Source organism: Stigmatopora nigra, chromosome 18, assembly GCF_051989575.1.
Source record: "Stigmatopora nigra isolate UIUO_SnigA chromosome 18, RoL_Snig_1.1, whole genome shotgun sequence".
In the NCBI taxonomy this organism is placed as follows: Eukaryota; Metazoa; Chordata; class Actinopteri; order Syngnathiformes; family Syngnathidae; genus Stigmatopora; species Stigmatopora nigra.
In genome coordinates, this window is record NC_135525.1 from 1,918,277 (window position 1) to 1,937,425 (window position 19,149).

At 37.4% G+C, this 19,149-nt stretch overlaps 1 protein-coding gene across 1 annotated transcript in view; it reads right to left on the reverse strand.

Moving 5' to 3' along the window:
• LOC144211952 (unconventional myosin-XVB-like) overlaps positions 1-4,128 on the reverse strand; it is a 10,965-nt gene extending 6,837 nt beyond the window's left edge. Inside the window, exons 1-5 of the mRNA XM_077739530.1 lie at positions 4,080-4,128; positions 3,756-4,005; positions 3,119-3,225; positions 1,130-1,189; positions 914-989 (exon numbers count right to left, since the gene is read on the reverse strand). Coding sequence (XP_077595656.1) covers positions 914-989; positions 1,130-1,189; positions 3,119-3,225; positions 3,756-3,897 — 385 coding nt within the window. The 5' untranslated portion in view covers positions 3,898-4,005; positions 4,080-4,128. The remainder of the gene's footprint in view (positions 1-913; positions 990-1,129; positions 1,190-3,118; positions 3,226-3,755; positions 4,006-4,079) is intronic.
• Between the last annotated feature and the right edge of the window lie 15,021 nt (positions 4,129-19,149).

Consider the following 19,149-nt stretch of genomic DNA (forward strand, 5'->3'; position numbering starts at 1 on the left):
TGGACAGCACCTTCCACCCTCTGCACGAGTTGGTGGAGTCCCTTCGAAGCTCTTTTAGCAATAGACTGCGTTACCCTCATTGCAGGAAGGACCACTTCCCGGATCCTTCCTCCCATTAGCTCTCAGGCTCTTTAACCCAAAAATACCTGTGGGTTAGGACCTACTGAATTCTTTATATATGTATGTGTATGTATATATATATATATATATATATATATATATATATATATATATATATATATATATATATATATATATATATATATATATATATATATATATATATATATATATATATATATATATATATATATATATATATATATATATATATATATATATATATATATATATATATATATATATATATATATATATATATATATATATATATATATATATATATATATATATATATATATATATATATATATATATATATATATATATATATATATATATATATATATATATATATATATATATATATATATATATATATATATATATATATATATCAGCAACATGGTTACTTATTTATATATTTATTCATGTATTTATTTATTAACTAACTATTAACTACATTTTTGTGTAAAATGCCTTTCCTATTTCTGCATCCTCACTCTCTTGCTACTGCGACAAAGAAATTTCCCGAATACAGGATGAATAAAGTTATCCAATCAATTATTTTTGTGGTACAATTTCACGTTATGGGTCTATGTGAGTCATTTTTTTAAAATGTCTTTCTTTAAGACTTACTCTGGCTTTCAGTTAAAATCATATGTTGGGCATGTGAACTTCAATTTTTACTTCCACTTTTATTTTTTATTTTTATGTCTGGTTTCAGACCCGGATTGCGTTCATTGATAGTGAACTCTGTAATTTCATGATACCTGACCAGGAAGAAACTTACCTAACAGATCTTTCATCTTCCTTCTCTCCTCTCTGCTTATTCTCATGCAGTAATCAGAGTATGTGTCTCTCATAATCTTAAAAAAAGAATCTCATATGGAATCAACAAGAATTCAGATGCCCGCCCTACCTCATAATAACTATACATCGATAGGCAGAACTAGAGAGACACAGCAATAGAAATATATATATAGACAGTTATATCATCTGCACTAACCTGTTGATATAAAAGATTGAGGATATAGGGTTGGTTGAATGTATCTTTGGGATAAAACACCTGAAAACAGAAATAGTTGAACGAAAAACACATTTTATTTGATCGAAGAATGATGAAAACTCCATGAGTTTGTAGAGAATCATATTCTAACGAGTACAAAAATACTGAAACATTTTATTTTGGTGATAGTCTATTTTGCTTTTATTCTTTATTTTCCTCTACATTACTTCACATCAATGTTCCCTCTATGTTTTTGTTTGTCTGGGCAGAAGACAACCTCCCTGAGCACACAGAGTACCAGTGTGAGCAACATCATCATTGCTCGCTATTGGCACACACCACTATCACACCTGCCATAAGCAGGTGCATGTCTACTACACATAAATGATTTAGTAATAATGAAATGTAATGATTAACATCTATGAATGGGCGGCCCGGCGGATGAGTGGTTCACGTGTTGGCCTCATAGCTCTGGGGTCCTGGGATGAAATCAAGTTCGGTCCACCTGTGTTGAATTTGCAAATTCTCCCTGGGCCTGCGTGGGTTTTCTCCTAGTATTCTGTTTTCCTCCCACATCCCAAAAGATGCATTGTAGGCTGATTGGACACTCTAAAATTGTCCGTAGGTACGGCTCTGAGTGTGCATGGCTGTCCGTCTCCTTGTGCTCTGCGATTGGCTGGCCACCGATACAGGGTGTCCCCCCCCTCCCCTGGCCCAAAGTCATCAGGGATAGTTCTCCCCCGATTTCACCGCTTGTTCTTCTATTTGCACAGGAAAGTAAAAAGTAATGTATTTAGAAATATTAAAATGTAACTAAAAAAGATAGAAGGGCTGTAAAACACGAAAAACATAAGAGTGGACTGAGCTACTACCAATGACTGCCGCGTAAACTTCGGCATCATGGGGAAAAAATAGTTAGGATTTTTTTTCTTGTGCGCCCCATATGATAGCTGCTGCGCAGAGAAGACGAGAGTAGTACGCAATCACACGTGCTCAGCTTAGAGGGAACATTGCTTGACATTCTCTTTTGCTGTCAGTCACGATGACAATAGTATTTCATTTAGTCGGAGTAAATTGGTCCCATCCTCTTGATACGTCTCGAAAGTCAGTTAATTTTCTTTTAGCTCTCAAAGCCAGTTGCATTACTGTGTTATGCAGGTGGAACAGGTCCAAAGAATATATTTTAACAGATCATACTCATTATGGGGATACTAAAAAAATGCTCTAACAAAAGATAAAAAATGACTAGTTTTTCTCCCTCTATTTCAAAATTGAGTCCAGAACAAAACAACAACATCAAAGGTCGCCATGGCAAACCCATAACATACTTAAGTGAAATAAAATAAAATGTATTTTGGGGTGATGATATAAGGCTGTGCTCTTTTTTCAGCCGCCGGCTATCCACATAGTCAAAATAACTTCGATACAGACGCTAGTCTTATTATGAGACGTAAAGGTCTCTCTGCTGTTTGGTTCTAAACTTATAGAAGACGTCTTGCTGACTTAACTTCATCTTTCTTCATAGAGTGAACGGTAGATCCATTTAGGGTCGGGTGGTTAGCGCGCCTTCCTCACAGCTCTGGAGTTCTGGGTTCAAGTTAGGGTCGGTCCACATGTGTGAAGTTTGCATGTTTTCCCTAGGCCTGCGTGGGTTTCTTCCAGGTAGTCCGGTTTCCTCCCGCATTCCAATGATGCATGTTAGGCCGATTGGACCCTCTAAATTACCCCTAGGTATGCCCTGCGATAGGCTGGCCACTATTTCAGGCTTCTAGCCTGGAGACAGCTGGGATTGGCTCAAGCACCCCATGACCCTAATGAGGGTAAAGTGGTTCAGAGAATGTGATGAGATTTTTCTTATACAAAAAAAAAAAATACTGAACTAAGTACTCATCGAGCTGTGTGAATCTCATCCAAAACATACAATATAAGATGATAAAATGCCATTAGATTAAGTTTTGTTATGAATGTTTGTGTCTGTGTGTATTTCACCTCTTTACGCAGAAAGAGTTTTGCTGGTTTTATGTTGTAAGAGAAGTAAAGGCCAGGAGAATAATGAAAAAGCTGAGATGGACTGCTCATGGTCTCTTCCATTACATCTATGAAAATGAAAAATTTGGTTAAATTAAACAAACAAACTGAACCTCAGCTCCCCTTTAGCTCTGTCTGATCAATATAGTGTATTTCGTAGAACATGCATGGGTATGGCTTTGTGGTTGGTTTCTTTGCCTCCCAATCTAAAGGTCGACTCATGACTCAAACATTGCAGTGAAGTTTGCATGCTGTCCCTGTAATTTTTCCAAATTACTATGGTTACTACCCATATTCTAAAAGCATGCATATTAACGTTAACACTGTGTTTAATATTTTCATTCTTATTTCATGTCGCTTGCTATTGGCATCTGATTCTATGCTCAATTACGCTATAATGATGCTCATTGAACCTATGGTAAATTGCTACTTTACCTACAGCTTGAACCAATATTAAAAATAAAAACATTGTTTCATTTGCCTTTTGAAAACAGGCTGTGATCAATCAAATTTTAAGGTTCTCCTTTAGTGAGAAACATGTCTAGAAGAGAGAAGATGATGATTCTGACCAACATTCTAAAAAATTGGGTCGACTCACTAAGAGATGGGGCAAGTATGGTGGGTGGGTCAGGGATGTTTTGAAGTAGAAGAGGTGGAGGGGAATCAGGGGGTGTTGGTAAAGGCCGTCCAAAGTGCTGTGAGATAAGCAAATCTTCAAGGGAGCGCTGCTTCTGCCTCATGCTATTAGATATAACACGGGGGCCAGTGGTGGATGGAGGAGATGGCAGTGGGGATGGACCATCTGGAGGAGATTGCTTTCCATCTGGTAAAGATGTGACACACCTTTTCTGCAATTAGCTATATGTAAGCTTTCAAATTTATAGCATACTTTTCCTTAATTCAACAAATTGATTTTCCTTACCTTTTTTTGCGGTACTGGTGCTTGGTGTCTCAGTTTTGAAAGGGCCTCCTGTTTGGGATCTACTTTTTTCACAAAATGCCTTGAGGGACCTCTGTGAAGATAAAGTTAGTAAGCCCATGAGGATTTTGGTTCTGATGAAGGAAAATTTTAATCTTGAACATATCATTGGATAGATGTAGTATTACCAACAAATGTAATTCAGAAAATCCAAAGAACATGACTAGCAGCAAATGGACGGAGACTCCATTCCAGTTGGGTTAGCGACCAGCAGTGGAAAATATCATCCAACAAAAGTTGTTAATTTTAAGTTGTTAAATTGTGTGTTTACATGCGTGTTCTTATTGTAACAAATCTGATTCTAATGCTGAGGCTGTATCTACATACTGTTCTCGACTGAACTGGGTGAGTGACGAGAGACGTCCTGAAGAGTCGGACGCAATGCTTTGGCTTTTGTTTGATTCAGTGTTGTGGTGTCGATGGACAATAGCCATGTTGTGTTTTTGGAGTTCCAACATAAATGAGTAAAAAAAACCTCACAAAGCTGGCAACATCTTTGCTGATCTTAAAGAATGTTTAGTTCACTGCCAGTCCCACTTCCACCCCATTGGATAATAACTGTTCTCTCATTTATTTTAATGGCTTAAACATTAAGCTTTTGTTTTTGTTCTTTATTGTATACGTATTTCATACAACATTTAATGTACTTATATGTATTTTTGAATGGTTTAGGGCAGGGGTAGGGAACCTATGGCTCGGGAGTCACAGGTGGCTCTTTTGCTAACTTGTGAGCAAAATATGGAAATCGCTGCTGACAGAACTGAGATATCATATCTAGAACTGCTTTAATCTTCATTTTTTTGCAGTAGACTCTTCTGGAATGCATCCTCTCATTGATTAGCAACGGCATAAGAATATTTTAACAAATATTCCTTTTTTTCACTTTAAAAGTGGTGAAATTACAAAAATTGAAAAGGCACTTGTTTACATGAATGTATTTTGACTTTTAAATTTGTAGTATGGCTCAGAAGGAATAACTGGAAAATATGAATTGTTTGTGGCTCTCTTCGTAAGAAAAAGGTTCCCGACCCCTGGTTTAGGGTGTACGTAGTATCAAAGATTGTGGCCTAAATTATGTGACAGGGTAAAGTGAGTTGTTATAAATGAGTGCATGTGTGATGTAAAAATGGTTTTGTGATTGGGTGGTTATCATTCTTCGATTATTGATGCCTCCAGCCAAATAGCAAGGGTATAGAGGGGTATTTAAGTTTATGTGTCTGGATTAATGGAGCTGACACGTGGGAATCATGTAGCTGACACGCAGGAAACATGTAGCTGGCACGCAGGAAACATGTAGCTGACACGTGGGAAACATGTAGCTGACACGTGGGAAACATGTAGCTGACACGTGGGAAACATGTAGATGATACGTGGTGGTCATGTAGCTGACGAGGGCGTAGCTGACGCAGGGGGGGGGGGGGTTATCACTAAAAGTTGGCTTGAAGATAACAACAACTGACCTGTCTGATTATTTCCCCCTGTGTTTTAAAGGTATGTTGTTTTGTTTTGGAGACCGATTGTGTGTGGGGTTTGCAAGAGACACTAGTTAGCATGTGAGAGAGAACATAATGTTTAGTAATGTTTGTTTACTTTTTTTATGTGTGTGCGTGAATGTGCGAGTCTCGGGTGTATAGTCTTTAGCAAGCTACCTTTGGCCGCCATTATACCGTTAGCATGATAGTGTGCAGTATATGACGGTCGTAGCAAAGGAAGCTATACTATTGAGATTTCACGAGCCTCGAGTGGAGCACAGGTAATAGCAATTGCAACGTACCCTCGGCCGCCATTAGCATTAGCATTGTGATGTGTATGTGTGTATGACGGTCGTAGCAATGAAGCTGAGCTATGCTATTGAGATTCCTTTGTTTTCCCTGCTAACTAGCTGAGGACTTTGCTAAGTTGCAAAACAAAAGGTAACAAGTTACAATAGTCAGAAGTTATGATCGTTTATGCAACAAGTACATTGTTTTGGGTTATAACGGGTTGTTAATATATTTATATGTTATTGTATATTATGTTTTGTGTGAATTGATGGTATCACAAAAAGTTGGCTTGAAGATAACAACAACTGACCTGTCTGATTATTTCCCCCTGTGTTTTAAAGGCAAATACATTGGCAGAATTCAGAGGTACAACAATTACACAAATTCAATATGAAATCTGACTCTCCTTTATAAAACATCCTTGGTGTGAAACCACTTCTAGAAATAATTAATGTTCTACCACTGCATTCTGCTTTACTCATACTCAACTTAATTCATCTCTTTTCTAGAGCAGACTTCTACTTCTCTAAATTCCTTTCTTCCCCAGATCACCACACCATCTGCAAATATTGGATTCGAAATAGCTTCCTATCTCAACTAATCTGCCAGTCTATCAATCACCAAGACAAAAAAAGGGTCTCATTGCTACTGTACACTTCACTGCTGTTGTAAAACTGTCATACCTACGTGTCCTAAACTACTCTGACGCTCCTTTGCTAATTTCCTCTCGAGGCACCCTCACGTAGGCTGTCTTAAGATATTCAAAGACACAAGGCCAACTCCTTCTGACCTTCCTTGTCCGTCTTTATTTCCTTTGAGCAAATTTTACACCTATGGTACTCTTCCTTGTCACGGTTTGGTCGGTCGTGGAATATGGTGGTTGGCAGGGATGCAATCACAGGGACAAGGACGTGGAATGGTCTAACAAAAGTTTAATAACTGAGGCAGAAGGTGATTCAAGAAAATAACAAGGACTTAGCAATAAATAAAAAAATTGAACCTGACAAGGAAAACATGGGGAAACAAGGAACATGGGGCATGGCAACGTGGCATGAAGCAAACATAGCAGACGATCCGACAATGACTAAAAAACCCATGGGGTTTAAATAGACAGAAAAGCCTTGAGGGATACAAGGGGTGAAAAGCACACAAACAGGACGCGCAGGGGGAAAAAGTATAACAAAACCAACCAACACCCCAACTAACCCTCAACATTCTTATGCATAAAACCATACTTGTGCTCATAAATATGCCTGACCATAGTTGAACCTCAACCATCTTTGCTCACAGCTTTATTGCTGCAAAGTTTCCAAAGATATGGATGTCTCCCCTTTTCTTGAAGAAGGGCCCCACACGTATGTCTCCATTCCTTTGGCATCTTCTTCCATTCTAGGATATATTAAACAACTCCGTTGTAAACTCTACAGCTACCTTTGTTAAACCCTCCCTTAGCTCAGCAGGTCTGGCATCGGGGCAAACTGCCTTTTCCTTCTTCAACCTCTTTATTGCCTATCTTAAGCTTTTTTTCAGCCATTTTCTATTGTGGAATTATGTCTTATGACCATTATAACATACCATTTTATATTCTATACTTGAGTCCATTTCCGCTGTTTGAACCTGATCACGTAACCACACAAATAGGTCCAAAGTCCAAACAAAGTCCAGATGTTTATTTTTTTCGCTGTTACTTTGTTTTGCTGAGTCTATAAAGAGTGCAAGGTTGCAATAAAGAGGGAGGATAACTCTGTTACCATAATCAAAGATGTCGAGGTCCAGTTCATTCCGGCTCCGATACTTCCACACTGCGCATCCTTGAAAGGGTTGCGGAGGTTGCCGGAGCCTAACCCAGCTGACATTGGGCGAAAGCCAGAATACACCCTCAACTGGTCGCCAGGTAGCTGTAGGGCACAAACGACCATCCGCACTCAAAATCATACCGCCACCAGCGGGAATTGATCCTGGGCCTGCCTTCACCTAAGTCAGGCGAGTGAGCCTCTTCACTATGAAGCGGGCAACTTAAAATTCATTAACCTATAACAATTCCTGGTCCACCACCGGTGCATCCGTTACCCTTTGTTTGACCTAATTTTCCTCATTCATTAATTCCTTGTAATATATCTTCCATCTTTCGAGTACATTACTGGCCTAGGTCAACACCTTACCATCTCTGTCTTGCATCACTCTAATCTGCTGGACATTCTGCCCATCTTTGTCCATATGTTTGGCCAGCCTGTACAAATCCTTTCTCCCTCTTAGCTGTTCAAGCTGGCATACATGCCACAATATCATGTCTCGTTTGGCCTTAGCTACCTTTACCTTTGCCTCACGTGTCATCTCCCTGGATTTTTGTCCACTGTCATCTGTCCTTTCCACTTTGCTGAATACAATTCTCTACTTCCTTGTTCCAGGTTTCTATCTCCTTTCATTTTCAAAGAAAACCTCCCATCCTCTCCTACCTGTCTTGCTGATCAGCCAAGATGTTGTGTTCCAGTGTTCTGGGAGCCTCAGTTGTTAGACCAGAAGTGGTTTCACTTTTTTTTGGAAACCAAGTCACACACTTCACTCTTCAGGTTCCACCATTATGTCCTCGGCTGTACCTTAATCCTGTTCGTCTTCTTCACCATCAGTCATCTTTCATACCACTAGCCTATGTTGGCTGGCTACACTCTTCTACAATTACCTTAATCCAGTTTAGGCAAGCTTGTGGAAGGACTTCCGAATATTAATGAGATTTTGCAGCAGTTTGACTACACTTCGAAAAATATTGATCAAATAAATCTATGCGTTAAAATACCAATGTCCTGCTACCTGATTTCGCCCATTTACCGACAAAACTTGCAATTTGTCGATCAAAACAGGCAGCCACCAATCAGGCTATGGTCCACTCACGCAATTTTGCACCAGAGGTGGTTGTACCACATATGACGACGGCGGAATCCTATAATTTTACCGAGAATGGAAAACTAAATTCCTCTTTAATAATTTCAACGAAAGTGCGTTTGTCTGATCTGCGGGGCCAATGTGTCTCTTGGCAAGTGATGCAACGTTGAACGACATTTTACCACAATCCATAGAAACTTTTCCAAGGATTTTACTGTGGGTACAAATCTTTGTAAGATGATAAAAAAGCTAAAGTTATGTATTCAGTGACAAGAATATTTACCAAACTCTCAAAGAGGGCATATATTGCAACTTATGTATCATTTAACGTTGTGCGCACAGTATCAAAGCACAAAAAGCCCTTCATCTATGACGCCATTGTAAAGGATGCTATAACTACAGTAGCCAAATCCCTATTTCTGGACAATAAAAGCGATGATGATATTTTATCTGCTATTGGTGGCATGCAACTTTGAGCTAATACTGTGGCCAGGAGAATGATCAAAATGACATGATCAGTGCAGTAGGGTCTTCAATGCAAAGCTCTCATTATACCTTCAACATGGCATGTTTTCTTGGGGTTTTGGTGGTAAACAAGTTTCACCTTTTTTTTAATAAAGGCCAAAATAATTATCATGCAGTAAACTTTAAATTTGATATGTAGGCCTGTGTGATATCCCAAACACCACCCTAATTCCCCAATCTTGCAAACAATAAAAAAATCATAAAAATTGTCCTTTACAATTAAGTGTAGTGATAAATATTGTGATACATGATTTGCTCTCAGAAGCTTTGCATTACTAAAAGTACCTCACAAAGGGAAAAGCGTTGGAGAACCCTGCTTTACAGTCATAAACCTCATTCAGGCTGCCCCTTTAGGGTTAGGGTTAAGTCACCCTATGTTTGAAGTTCTTCTGAAAATGTGTCAACAATTGCAATTTCCCTCTTTTTACAAATCCATCACACTCTGTCCTTCAAGGTTCCTGCCCTGAATGCCAAACCTGCCCATCAATTCTTTATCTTATCTATTTCCTTCACCAACACGCTCATTGATGTCTCCCCCAATCACTACTCCCATTTATGTATGTTTTGAATCTCTTCGTCTAAGTCAACGGAGAACTTCTCATTTACCTCTAACTCACATCCTAGCAATGGAGTACACCCACTTACAATGTTCATTCACCATGACACCACCCTCCAGTTTCACACTTCTGCTAGTAAGCAGTTACTGTGTGGCACAAGTTAAAATAAAGAAAATATTTTTTCTCTTTTTCTTTTGTTCTGAAAAAAGACAATTGTCCCTATTTAATATGCTGCATTCACAAGTTCTCGTGTGAAATGCACTATGAGTGGGTTTTAATGATACCAACAAGCCATATGCATTTGTTTTACAATTTGGAGGACCAGTCTCTGCACCAATCTAGACATACCAGCACAGCGACAGTGTGTCTTACAAAGAGAATTTGGTGAAAAGAAAGTCCTTAAAAAGAGTTGATCTAAGGACACAAGGACAGTAGTTTCATTAGCTAAGATGATTTTGGTGAACCTGCCATGAAAGGGCAGCTACATTGTCTGCATTTGTGTGTGTGTGTGTGTGTGTGTGTGTGTGTGTGTGTGTGTGTGTCTGCATTGGTGTCGCATGAAAATGGGTCCTCAGGACAGAAGGCAGTCTCCAAGTTCCAGCGAAAATCTTACCTAACTTCACACAATCTATTTGTGAGGCCAGCTTACACCTCCCCAAATGAAGCACGTGTTGACCATCTACTGCGCAAACAGGTTCTCTTCTCAGGTAGCGGAGGGGTATCAAAGTTGAGCACATCGCAAATAAATAAAATGTCAAGAAGATTACTTCTAAGGGTGAAATAAGTCAGCAGTTTCACATTTACATGGGCACAGAGTGCTTTCTTTCAAAGGTGGATGCTTTTCTGTCCTCCTAGCTACCAAAAACCTGATGTAAAAAATAAATTAAAAAAAGCACCTGCCCGATGACTTAAACTATAAGTACTAGATTTGCTCAGAAAACTAAAATAGGGCTAACATTTGATGCTGTATTTCAGAAATGCCACTATACATTTCAAATACTGTCAGATATTTCTCTTATTATTATCCACACCTGACGGGTTCAAAATTTTTTGGTTCTGGTGGAGGTCGACTGTTGAACATCTTGATGATTTCCCGAATTTTGGAGGTCGGTTCAGCAATAGGAGCTGTAGTTGGACTTTCCGTGGTGTTTGCAGGCATTGGGATTTCTTTTACTAAGATATTGTAAATAAACAATTTGCAGTCAATTTTGCAGTCAAGTTTGTTTGTTGTATTTTAGAATAAAAAGCAAGTATGGATTTTTTTGTTTCATTTGATTTATATCCTTACCTTTTGGTGCTGTTGGAGAAGGTGATGGACGTGGTAATGGTAAAGGGTTTTGATGTTTAAATGGTGTAGAGGGATGAACTTGGTTATTGGACTCACCTTGAGTTTGAAAGTGATAGATCGGGCGGGGTACCAAAGTTATTTTAAAACTTGCTTACTGTTTAATCATCTAAGTTTGGCTAATTGAAATAAGAAAATTTAGATTAGAAATATCAATAAAATGTTTGGTTCTACTCACCAATATTGTTGAAGAACTTCTTTTTATCACTGAAAGACTGCTGGTTGTCTTGCCTTTGTAAGTCCATAGTGCCACGCTGTGAGGATAAATTAAAGAAAATTTCAGACTTAACTACTCAAACATTGTCTTGGTGTGGGGATACACAGGATGTCCCCAAAAATGTATACACACTTTAAATAAATGTAAACGTGATGTTTATTATAATTTGAATAATTTTCAACAAGTAAAAGAAAAATATAAACATCATTGTATTGTCTCATTACCGCCGGTTCTCAATGCAATATCCGTCCTTAAGCAATGCCGAAAACCTGCTACTTCCTCGCGGGCCGGCCGGGATGACCGCCTGATTGATAAAAAATTTTTTTCTTTTCGTTTTGGACATTCAGGGTTTTTTTTTTCGCCGTTGGACAGTGCGCCACCCTCCTCTGTGCCCCCTGCTGCCCTCCGGTATGCCCTCCATTTTCTGAACCGCTTCTTCCTCACAAGGGCTGCAGGGGGTGCTGGAGGCTATTCCAGCTGCGTTTTGGGCACAGAACCCTTAATCGGTGGCCATCCGATCGCAGGGCACGAGGAGACAGACAACCATTAATGCTCACACCCGTACCTAAAAGCAATTTAGAGTGCCCAACCAGTCTACCATGCATGTCTTTGGAATGTGGGGGAAAACCGGAGTAACGGGAGGAAACCCATAGAGGCCCGGGGAGAAAATTTAAAGTCCACACAGGTGGAACCCAGAACTGTGAGGAATTATTATTTAATTGGACTAACTTAACAAACGTCCAAGAATTAACCAATGGGCGACGGACGTAAAGTGTCTCAGACACAATTTACACAGTTTCTGGTAGACATGTAATTTAGTAATTTACCTTGGGAAAAACTGAATTATGTTGCTGGGTAGATTGGAATTGGGGTGAAGATGTAAGTGTAGATTGCTGCCGCTCATTCAGCTTCCTCTCCTGTTCCCTCAACCTCTGCTGTTCTTGTGTTTGCTGCTGGGACAGAGTCATTGCCTGCATTGTCATCTGCTGAGCCTACAGAAACAAACCAGAGGCTGGAGTTGGAGCCAATTGTGATTCAAAATGATGATTTGGTAAAAAAAACTAAATCTATCTATTCAAACCATTATCAGCGCTTGCTGGTTTATGAGAGCTTGCTGTGTTGCTGTCAACTGCATGGGGTCAGTAATTGAGGGTATTGGAGCTTGAGGCATCATCATCACTGTGGGGAAATAGTAGCCATAAGGACTTCAATCATTAATTGACTAAACAATCTTTAGAATAAATGTTGAAGCAGGACCTGGTATAGTGTGCATGGATGTCATATTTGGGGTCATGGGAGTTGTACCGTAGCTTGGCATTGTAGTGTTGACTGGCATTCCTTGCACAAAGCACAATGAGACATTAATATGAATGAAGAATACTGCCACATCAATCTCTTTTCGATGAGATACTATCACATATCTCAAAGGGCATCAGGGTTTGAATTATGGCAAAGCAGTGAATTTGTTTTAACCCCGGTCTTTGCCCACCGGTTTTTAGTTTCAATCAATTTTGTTACAATCAATTTTGTTACAATCAATTTTGTTACAATCAATTTTGTTACAATCAATTTTGTTACAATCAATTTTGTTACAATCAATTTTGTTACAATCAATTTTGTTACAATCAATTTTGTTACAATCAATTTTGTTACAATCAATTTTGTTACAATCAATTTTGTTACAATCAATTTTGTTACAATCAATTTTGTTACAATCAATTTTGTTACAATCAATTTTGTTACAATCAATTTTGTTACAATCAATTTTGTTTCAATCAATTTTGTTACAATCAATTTTGTTACAATCAATTTTGTTACAATCAATTTTGTTACAATCAATTTTGTTACAATCAATTTTGTTACAATCAATTTTGTTACAATCAATTTTGTTACAATCAATTTTGTTACAATCAATTTTGTTACAATCAATTTTGTTACAATCAATTTTGTTACAATCAATTTTGTTACAATCAATTTTGTTACAATCAATTTTGTTACAATCAATTTTGTTACAATCAATTTTGTTACAATCAATTTTGTTACAATCAATTTTGTTACAATCAATTTTGTTACAATCAATTTTGTTACAATCAATTTTGTTACAATCAATTTTGTTACAATCAATTTTGTTACAATCAATTTTGTTACAATCAATTTTGTTACAATCAATTTTGTTACAATCAAATTTGTTACAATCAAATTTGTTACAATCAATTTTGTTACAATCAATTTTGTTACAATCAATTTTGTTACAATCAATTTTGTTACAATCAATTTTGTTACAATCAATTTTGTTACAATCAATTTTGTTACAATCAATTTTGTTACAATCAATTTTGTTACAATCAATTTTGTTACAATCAATTTTGTTACAATCAATTTTGTTACAATCAATTTTGTTACAATCAATTTTGTTACAATCAATTTTGTTACAATCAATTTTGTTACAATCAATTTTGTTACAATCAATTTTGTTACAATCAATTTTGTTACAATCAATTTTGTTACAATCAATTTTGTTACAATCAATTTTGTTACAATCAATTTTGTTACAATCAATTTTGTTACAATCAATTTTGTTACAATCAATTTTGTTACAATCAATTTTGTTACAATCAATTTTGTTACAATCAATTTTGTTACAATCAATTTTGTTACAATCAAATTTGTTACAATCAAATTTGTTACAATCAATTTTGTTACAATCAATTTTGTTACAATCAATTTTGTTACAATCAATTTTGTTACAATCAATTTTGTTACAATCAATTTTGTTACAATCAATTTTGTTACAATCAATTTTGTTACAATCAATTTTGTTACAATCAATTTTGTTACAATCAATTTTGTTACAATCAATTTTGTTACAATCAATTTTGTTACAATCAATTTTGTTACAATCAATTTTGTTACAATCAATTTTGTTACAATCAATTTTGTTACAATCAACTTTGTTACAATCAACTTTGTTACAATCAATTTTGTTACAATCAATTTTGTTACAATCAATTTTGTTACAATCAATTTTGTTACAATCAATTTTGTTACAATCAATTTTGTTACAATCAATTTTGTTACAATCAATTTTGTTCTAATCAATTTTGTTACAATCAATTTTGTAACAATCAATTTTGTTACAATCAATTTTGCTGCAATCAATTTTGCTACAATCAATTTTGTTACAATCAATATTGGTACAATCAATTTTGTTACAATTAATTTTGTTACAATTAATTTTGTTATGTATTCAAATTTATACTTTCACTAGTCTCTAACTCTGACTTTACTCACACAGCTCATCTTCAGTTTTACCTGACATCAGTGTCCTAACATATGCCAAATTTGAGATACGAGGAAAACTCCTGAGCAAATTTTTGCTTTGATATGTCATATATTTATGAAATACACACATACGAGATGGTTCCCGATGCGACCGTCCGGGTGTGGAGTAGGTGAGAGTGTCGACTGCCGGACTATCAGGCTGCCACTTCCTCTCACGGGACGGGCCAGACGTCCGCCGGACGGGTCGGACTATATTTCGAGCCCCATCACACATACCACCCCACCCCTCCATGAGAAGGACCCCACCATTATTCTCAAGCACCTGAGCCATATGGTAGAGTCATCCCTAATATACAAGTTTGAACGCCCTTCTGCTTAAAAAAAAAAAAACAAGAACACTGTTTCCTGAATGAACAACCGAAAAGCCTGAATCACAAAGGCCTTCACAAACTGTTTCATCCTGAACGCAAAGCTGTGGATTTTGGTTAAATTGAATAGATTGTAATTGAATTCAATTTAATGCTTTTATTGTCATTATACGTAGTGACGGGCCGTCAGGGCATTCAAGGCCTTTTCTGCTGGCCTAAGAAATATCTGAATCATATATTATATTTTGTCCATCAATACTTATTAAATAATTCCTAATTGTCTGTTAGCATCCTTCCATTGCTTTTCCCCCTGGTTGCACTGCTTCCAGACATGTGTTTTCATATTGAAGCATTTAACCAATCACATTTCAGCCATTATTTGTTGCCAGGGTCCGAAATCTGCCTCAAGACCTTCACAATCAGTTCTGCGGGCTCTGCTGCATTAAAGAAGCCTCAATAAGACGGTTGCTTTAACCAATCAGAATTTGATTTGGTGACACCAAGGCCATTCCACAGGCATAGCGATACGGCATCAGTTTCACCAACAACGATTGACTAGTGAGTAGAGTAGGCGGACCAAAGCCAAAGTGAGCCAGCCATAGATCGCAAACTCTATTGAGATCAATTTTGGTAAATTTAGAATAGAATTGTTGTTCAAACTATTAAGTAAGTGAAGAATATGGGTCGGAAAGTGACAAGGGAGATGGGTTTGTTGCCAGACTGCAGAATGGAGATCGGAGGGTTACCGGATGTGGGGATGCGTCGTGTGGGGGGTTGCTTGTGTCTGCCGCGATGGGAGAAGCATGGTTTCTGTGCCAATTTGAAGGCCATGGAAGGTTTGATGAGCGTACAAGGGGAATTGTTGAAGAAAAGATTTTTGGTAAGTGAATAGTGTCAGGCCTCAGACTAAACTGGTGCCTGGTTGTGCCAGTCACCCTATCACAGGCCCAGCCCCTAATGATTGGAGTGATGCCAGGTGCGAGTCATTGAACGTCCTGAACGGGTGATATATGCTTTGGTGTGGGTAATATTAATGATTATTAGAATATTAATGATATTATGGATTGCATAGATATCGAACAATTGATATCAACCGAATTACGTTGTCATATTTCCTTTTGGAATGATTATTACTGATAGGACAGCAAATTTGCAGACCACTGATGTCTGATTATGAGTGTATGGATGAATGGTTGTCTGTCTTTTTGTGTTTTTGATTGGCTAACTACCAAGATATAATCAATCGATCAGATATCAAGGTGGAAAAGGATTTGGAAATTTGCAATTGATTTCTGAAATCGCCAACAAGCCCTTTTTCAGGGATGGTGGTGACAAATTATGGGAAAAATATTTCATCAAATGAAATTTTTTGATGAAAATGCAGCACTCCAAATGTCAAATTTGACGTGGAGGAACAAATAATCTGCTCTGTGAAATTGAATTTTGATTGAATTGAAAAAGAAAAATAAAGAAAATCTTTAAGCAAATGCATTGATTTTGGGTTAGCAGAGGTATACTGCTTCTCAACAGGAAACGTACAAACGGTGGTGCCAGGTGGTGCCTTAAAGTGGGAACGTCCATATCAAGCATTGCTGACCAACCAACAGATGCGAAAATAGCCGAGAGGGGGATGTGGATCCACCTTTTCCACTGTAAGAAGGTTCTCTCAGTTCAAAAGTTCGAGACAGGTGAGATAAGCTTTCTGACATAAAAAACGAAACGGCAACCACTCCAATATTGATTGGAAAGATTATTGCTCAGCAAGCAATGCCATAAAACCATTGGGAATTCTTTTATATTGGTTTTATTGCCTCCGTAGGCAAAAAAGGTGAATGCATTTCAAGTGAGACTAAACCTTCTTACAAAGAGTTCAAATAAACGACCAGAAAAAGAGAAGCTGCACGTTTGGTCACCCGGACTTTGGTAGAACAAGTTCAAATTATGACTGTACTGATGAAACCAGCTCTCAAAATTATATTCCTGAGAGAGAGTTTAAAATCTAAATACTGTTGAAACCAGCGGCTGTCCGTGCAATTTCTAGCCACGCCCTCAATCCAACCCTTAGAAACTATTTTATGGCTGTAAAACCTCTAGGGCCTCTATATCTGCGACACATAAAAATTAATCAATAATAACCTCATACAATTAAAAAAAAATTTTTGGAATATAGCCAGATTTTACTCACCAAAAATCATTTTTTAACTGTAGACAATATCAACCCTCTTTTCTTTCTTCCTTATTTTCTATCACCATCGAAGCTAATGATGAAAGTTGAGCCTGTCATGTCGTATTTCGGGCATAGTCCGTCTTGAAAATGGCTTTAAATCAACACAAGAATATATTTGTGTGCAGCTCGCTCAAAATGCATTTTGTTAGCTCTCTCGTAGTTAGCGCACTGAAAGTGGCGGACACAACCTTTGCCCGACTGTAACATGCTTGCTAGCTTCGGCGTTGACCTCCCTTTCTTAATGGTGTCTTTTTTTTGCGGAAAAGTCCGTCTGGATAATTGCTTTGTGAGCAAATCTGCAACCAAATCCATTTGTTTTCCTCCGTCGCCCATTGTGGGTGGAGTTTGCGATCTCTGGCTGGCTCACTTTGGCTTTGGTCCGCCTACTAGCCAAACATAGTTGGTGAAAGCGATGACGTATCCCTATGCCTGCGAAATGGCCTTGGTGTCACCAAATCAAATTCTGACTGGTTAACGCAACAGTCTTATCAACGTTTGTTTAATGCACCAGAGCCCGCAGAACTGATTGTGAAGGCCTTGAGGGCAACAAATAATGGCTGAAATGTGATTGGTTAAATGCTTCAATATGAAAACACGCATCTGGAACCAGTGCAACCAAGGGTAAAAGCAATGAAAGGAAGCTAACAGACAATTTGGAATTATTTGATGAGTATTGATGGACAAAATATATTATATCATTCAGATATTTCTTAGGCCAGCAGAGAAGGCCTTGAAGGCCCCGATGCCCTGCCACTGCTGTATACGGAACATTTATTCCAATAATTTTATTTAAAAATGTATTATTGTCATTCTGTTCCATGTCCTCAATCAAAACTATGAAAAACAGTTTAAAATTGTGAAGCAATGATGAATCTGCAGAGAGCACTAATACTGCTGTATGGTAAGTTAATTGAACCATCCTGCACATTGTACTTTGTCTATGTCCTTGAACATACCGTGGTATCTAGGATTTAAAAAAAGCACCTGGACAACATTCATGAGATGCAGAGTATTGTCTATGATTTTAAACACAGGTGACACATGATGTATTCAAATATTCCATCCCAGACGGTGATGTTTTGAATGTTTGACTGCTTACCTGAACCATATAAACCAGGCTGCATTGGTCCAATACCTCCTCCTCCTCTCATTCTCCGGTTTAGAACAGCTACTCTTTCCATGTCCTACACAAAAAAACACGTACTCGTTCATATTTATATTTTGAGGCACTTTGTTGTGAATAAATGTGTAAGTATATACTTTATACACTAGACAAAAAAATTTACCATTTTCTGTTCCTATATTCAGTGATAACTTAAACGTATCTAAAATAGTTTCCAAATTCTCTCAAATATAGCTCATAAATGTGTCTAAATCTGTGATAGTAAGCATTTTTCCTTTGCTGAGATAATCCATCCCAAAACATTCGTGTCCCATATTAAGATGTTGATTAGACCCCATGATTAGTATACAGGTGAAAGATACGAATAAAGGGCTACCAAAGTCCCGAACGCACCAATGGGAGCGTCACGCCGGCACTGTGGCGCCTAAACTATCTTTAGCGCCTTTTTTAAATCATAATTTTTCTTCATTAGACTCTTCTGCATGCATATTCTCATTGATACTAATTGATAAGCAACAGTGAAATAATGTTCTCAAAAGAATTCAGACTTTTTTTACTTTCAAAGTGGTGAAATGAATAATAAATGCTCACATTTCATGTATTTTTACTTTTAAATATGGCTCTCAAGGAATAATGTTTGAAATTATGAATTGTTTATGGCTCTCTTTGTCAAAAAGGTTCACGACCCCTGAATTAGGATGATAAATTAACTCATAAATGCCAATT